We start from the raw sequence: 6,106 nt of genomic DNA, 5'->3' as shown, positions 1-6,106 counted from the left end.
AACAGTTTGTTTATCTTTACTCCTTTGATTGGAGTAGGTAGGTAGACTAATTTAGTAATTGGTTGAAATAATCTCCCCGAGTTTGTCTTTGACATTGTCATGAATAAGCGGCAAAGTAAACCAACCGTTTTAAATCAACCTGAAAAAGGAGGCCAGACTATCATTACGGCTGTTTTTTTTTTTAAATTTACTTATTCATTTCTATATTTGAAAAAAGCTTTACCACTATTAACTCGACATTATAGCATAATAAAAAAAAACATGTTATTAACTAAAATAATATAATAAAAGTCAGTAATAAACAAGTGTACACTGTTTAATTATAGTTATAAATGTTAAAGCATTACAACAAAAAATGGTTTATAGAGAGAATATATTAATTTTCAATGTACTAAATAAATATAAAATATCTGATAAATTATGAATATATTGTTGTTGATCATTTCTCATATTTATAATACAATATTCCTTCCTATGTACTATTTATACTTCTAAAATTCTGTACTATAATCTGTTGTAAAACAACATTTTTCATTACATTTTGAACAACTGATGAATATTTTTTTTCTATTAAATAATTAGTACACCAACCAACACAATCTAAGTCTTCTTTGAGATTTAGAATATAAAAGCACATAACATTAAATACATTGTAAAAATGCACAACATTGTGGTTGTCATAGCCTTATTTTATACTTATGAACAAATATTGTTGTCAACATCTTTATTTAACATACATAAATAAATTGAGTATGCAAAATTTTATCAAAAACCATGATCTCTTTTTATACAGGCCAAAGATATATACTTTATAAGCAGATTTTCCTTATAAATAAGGATACATTATATAGCACTGTATTACATTAATTAACATGAAAGCTAATCTAAGGCATGAGTCTTCGATCTAATATCTCACGAAAGACTGACTATACAATAACGCTGCTACAAAATTGTCTAAGAACAATTGACTTACGACTACAAATAAAGAACAAAAATATATAATTTTGAAAATTATTTTTATCACATTTTTCTGTCAATTGATCCTTATAATTTACCTATTTTTGTACTATGAACTTGTAATATTTAATATATCTCCCAGTTTTGGAAGGACAACATCAGGTAGTGGTGGTCTTCGTTCATTACGCATTTTTTCTAGATCCTTTTCAGAGGTCACTCCTGTCATTACAAGTAGAGTTTGAAAACCACATCGCATACCAAATTCAATATCTGTATTACATCTGAAAAATTTAAATATAAAATTATAATTTTCCTATACCTAAATCTTAAAGTAAATTTAATGTAATAAAAAAATGATGTACCTGTCCCCAATCATTAAGGTTCTTGCTGGATCCAATCCAAAGGATTCCAGAAATTTCCGAACATAATCATTTGGTTTTCCGAGTACCAATGCCTTCCTTTCAGAACATGTCTCTACTGCTCTTACCAAAGTGCCTGTTCCAGGTATAATAATAGTGCTAGATTTAGGAAACCGTTCATCAGTGTTAGTCGCTACAAATAAACATTCTTCATTGGCTAAGTATGATGCTGCTTTCATGAACTTTGGATAACTAACATGCTCATCAAAACCAACAACAACAGCTCCAACCTCTGGGTCTAATTCTGCTGTAGTCATTGATTTGAAATCTGGTTTTACATTATCTGGCTGAAAAATAAATATTATTATATAAAGTTTTGAGAGCAATATTGATTTTTGTTTTTAAACTAGCCAAAATGGAGTTGTCTTGTAACAGTCAAAGTAACATCACACTTTATTCTTTAACCTATTTATATATACATATATTTGAAATTAATAAAATATATTTAATTAATCAGTTTTATCATATCAATACATTTATAAGATAATAAACTATCTATTATATAATGTATCTGCATTTATCTTACATAGGAATTATTGTTACAAAAAATACATTTTGTAAAATATCAAATACTAACATCAAGATAGAGGGTCTATCTTGATGTTAGTTTGATTGGTCAAATAAATAAAATTGTTAATTAAATCATGATTCGAGCTTAAGACTCCAAATTTTTTCTACCATGTTCCATCACTAAAATTAGTAACCAATGTAACATTGTTGCAGGAGAACACTTACTAACAAAACCTAGCCCAATATTTCTAGGTTAGGTTAGGTTAGAATGTATACAAAAATAATAATTAATTTTTATAAATTTAATTGATATAAGTAACTTACTCCTACTCCTGTATGTCGGATCCCTACTGCCTTTAGTTCATCCCCAATGCCATTTGAACCTATTAAATAAACTTTCTTTCGAAATCCAATGCCTTTAAGATAATGAGCAACTAAGTAGGCAGTTGAAAGAATTTCTTCCTAAAAAAAACAAATTTTTATACAAACATTTTTTTATAATCAATATAGATTAATTTATAATGATTTTATATCCCTTCAACATATCTTTTACAAAGAATATACAGTTCAGTATGTACTTTATAATCATAGATAGTTTAATTATATTAATTACAATGCAATTTTAAATAAAAAAATTAGATATAATTATAATTATTATTAAGTAGATTATTAAATTACTGTTTTAGTAATATTTTTACCGGTTCTGCAATAAATCCTAATTGTTGAGCTTTGACAGCAAACTCACTTCGAGTTTTTGTAGAATTATTTGTTACATAGAATATTTTTTTGCCCAGTTTTCTAAAATAATTCATAGCTTCAGCTGAACCAGGAACTGCATTATTATTTATCCATAAAACACCTAAAATATATAAAATTTAACATTTAGTACAAAAAATATGAAGAAATAATTTTTTGGTAAGTATTACTCAATGGGCCAGGATGGCCCCACAACCATTGAATCTTATCAGATAACTGCTGGTTCTAAACCAGGCAAGCTTAACTGAAATTTCATGTGCTTAATTTGTGTTTACTATTCATCTCGTACTCGGCGGTGGAGGAAAAGATCGTTAGAAAACCTGCATGTGTCATGTAAAAATCTGCAACATGCATTGCATCCACCAATCTGCATGTGCAGGCATCAGTTTTTTTATATTTATATTTTTACTTACCATCGCAATCACTTAAAACGGTATCAAAAGAGTTCAAGAACTCTTGTACTTGATCTGTATTTGCTTCTTGAAGATTCAAAACTGCTGATTTAAACATTTTCCCCGAGGTTTTTAAGACTGGTGTATTTGCTTTTCCGCTACAATATATCCTACTAATATAATAGAAATTACTTTTTACACATTTTTCAAACCTCCGAAACATTATATATTTAAAGCAATATTTCAGTGAATTTTATATTTATTTTAAAAGGCGTACATTTAGATATTATGTGCAAAAGCATTATAACCTACCTTCACGATTGAAAACTTGAAAAGGTCAAACTAATGTCAAATGTCAATTTCAGACTTCAAAAACGATATGTCAATTGTCAATGTATTGACACAAGATCGACAGACTGTCGGACAATGGATTATGTCGTATGGATTCGGGTGAAAACGTGTGACCGTTTACACATGTGTGTTTATTCGCCAAAAAGTAAACGACATACTCGACTCAAAAATTGTTCAAAAGAATAATATATATAATATAATAAAATAAAAGAATAATATATATAATATATATAATTTGAAATAGCTGCAGATTCAAAGAAATACTTGACCACATTAATCCACAGAGGCTACTTTTAGTATAACAGAATGCCGTTCGACATTTCAACGGCGTCGTCAATTTATCAAAATTATCCCAACGACCTTCTTAGAGACAAACTTAACGTGGCAATATATTTCGAAGATATTGCATTAACCGGAAATCATTCAGATGATCAATTATACCCACTCTGCACAGCGTTTGATCAACAAAATCAGGCTGGTGTAAAAGTGATTTTGTAAAAAGATGCTGAATTGAACTTGACACCTTGTCAAGAAAACAGGCTTAACAATATAGAATTTCCAATTATCTCATGGTGGATACTTGAACAAGTATGAGAAAGCATATACTTGCTGGGCCATTTGCGAGCACGTATTGGTTGGTTTCGTGGGACGCTTTGTCAAAATGGTGTGAATTAAGATCGATGAATAATATAACTTCAAAAAACAAATGCCTAAAACTAGATGACATCTTCAGAACATTTGGTTTAAACAGATAATCGTACCTCACTACAGGCCTTAGTTCACGTCACACGATTTCACAAAGTACCTAATGCGATAATTATACATATATAAGCAGCAAAATAAATTTATTAAAAAAAATACATTTTTTTAAATGTTTTAAATTGTCATGCTCTTTCATTTGTATTTCAAAATTAAATCGCCTTCTATTTTATTTTAAAAAGTATATTTATCTTAACTGATACAAAAATAGGCTTAAACAGGTTAATGGCAGTTATAACTATCGCAAAATATAACAAATCATGATAAGACGCACCTATGTCATTTTTCTTGTGTGTATTACTTTTAGTTATTCAGCAACATTGGGTTCGGTTTAGACATTGATCATAGTCTTACCTAGTAGGTAATCTGGACCAATAAGTAACATTAGTGTTAATATAATAGTGTAATTTATTATATGTTTACGGTGACTTTCTATGTCACATAATCTGTGAAAAGATGTATTAAACTGGTAACAGAGGCCTCACAAACTGTAACTGACGTTACTTATAGAAATAACTTTATTAGAATCAGGATGTAATCTAGAACAGAAATGCCAAATATTGGAATAAAAGATAAGATCAAATTCTAAGTTTTTGCCATTTATTATTTTTTTTTATTTATTTAATTGGAGAACATACAGCCGTTGATAACAAATACTTAATAACTATTAGGCCAATAACAAATAATTAATAATTATATGCATGTTTTTGTTTCATTTGTTTTATTTCATTCATTTCAATTATGAAATACCCTTTAAACTAGTTTTTTTTCATTTCAGTCGTAGGGTAATCTGTAAAAACGTAAAATAATATCCTAAATTCATTCATACAAGTGCGGTAGAGCCCTCAATATGATTTTATTTCTCATACATGGCCAGAACATCCTAAGACTCATACATACGTCTCTGGCTGGAGCTGGCGGCTACTTGAAGTCTCCGTTTTAATCTGTCTCCCTCACTCGCCGACATTGGCTCTCATCTCGTCTCGATCATAATATAAACGAGTTGAACGACCGAATAATTTCTATCTAGGTCCAAAAATCGAGAACTGATTCATTCGATTCATTCAATTCATTCAATTACGAAAAACATTTTCGTATCTACATTTGGTTTTAACTTGCAGCTGTGTTGTGATTTGTGAATTGTATTGAGAGGTGAGTTGTTTACTAATAAATATATACATGTTACATTAAACCTGAAAAGTTGCAACACTCGCCTATAAAAATTGATTTCAGACTATAAAGCAACTTTTAAACTCTTCATTATTTAATAAAAGCGTTTCACTCTTTTTCTTTGATATAAATATTTCAACGTAGTGATTTTATATTCTTTGCTATTCAAAGAACAATAGTACAGCAAACCCACCAACTATTTTTTAATCTATTAATTTAAATAATTTCGCTGTAATTATTTACTTAACCTTAAAATTATAGACAAAATAGTCTTTTAGTTGTAGTTTCTTAGTACTTTTTTCAATTTTTTTTTCGTTTTAAATTTCCCATCTGTAAGATAAATAGAACTATCTATGTTATTTCATAAACGATCAAAATGTGCAAAGGTTAGTAAGGTATGTTGATATATTATACCTATATATTTGTTTAAAGTGATACATATGAAGGTTCTTTATCTATAAAAATGATGATCCTCGATAAGTTAGTATAATATATATCTACCGGTATGAGAACTACTAATTTTTTTTAATAAATATTCTAGGTTAGCTGTTGTGTTCTAAATTTTTCTTATCATTGAACCTCAGCGAAGATTCTACCCGTCTAGTCTAGGATCGGAAACGCTTACGGTGCAAATTTCAGATTTTGATTCGATTGATCATTTTAGCTCGAATTTTAATTTTACCATAATTTTATATGTTCTTTAAGCAATGTAAAGACAAATTGTCGTTAAAGTTTTGCCGTTGCAAACTCGGTGCCAGACTATGTTGTAATCATTAAAAAATATATTTTTGG

At 28.7% G+C, this 6,106-nt stretch overlaps 1 protein-coding gene across 1 annotated transcript; it reads right to left on the bottom strand.

The window, feature by feature from the left end:
* Nucleotides 1–298: 298 nt before the first annotated feature.
* On the bottom strand, nucleotides 299–3,328 carry LOC113402986 (glycerol-3-phosphate phosphatase-like). Its single transcript, XM_026643390.2, has 5 exons — nucleotides 3,056–3,328; nucleotides 2,585–2,745; nucleotides 2,211–2,348; nucleotides 1,320–1,663; nucleotides 299–1,238 (listed from the first exon to the last, which is right to left on the bottom strand). The coding sequence occupies exons 1-5, from the start codon at nucleotides 3,255–3,257 to the stop codon at nucleotides 1,067–1,069; spliced, it is 1,017 nt and encodes a 338-aa protein (XP_026499175.1). The 5' UTR covers nucleotides 3,258–3,328; the 3' UTR covers nucleotides 299–1,066.
* Between the last annotated feature and the right edge of the window lie 2,778 nt (nucleotides 3,329–6,106).

This window comes from Vanessa tameamea, chromosome 16 (genome assembly GCF_037043105.1).
Source record: "Vanessa tameamea isolate UH-Manoa-2023 chromosome 16, ilVanTame1 primary haplotype, whole genome shotgun sequence".
NCBI classification, from domain to species: Eukaryota; Metazoa; Arthropoda; class Insecta; order Lepidoptera; family Nymphalidae; genus Vanessa; species Vanessa tameamea.
The sequence above is the reverse complement of the archived record's forward strand: the minus strand, read 5'-3'. Positions and strand labels throughout refer to the sequence as shown.

Excerpts from the sequence above, each read along its gene's own strand:
- LOC113402986 (XM_026643390.2), bottom strand. The coding sequence starts at position 3,257 with ATGTTTCGGAGGTTTGAAAAATGTGTAAAAAGTAATTTCTATTATATT. Across the intron at positions 2,746-3,055 it reads CGTTTTAAGTGATTGCGATG|GTGTTTTATGGATAAATAAT; the intron begins GTAAGTAAAAAT and ends TATATATTTTAG. Across the intron at positions 1,664-2,210 it reads TCCGACATACAGGAGTAGGA|CCAGATAATGTAAAACCAGA; the intron begins GTAAGTTACTTA and ends TTTATTTTTCAG.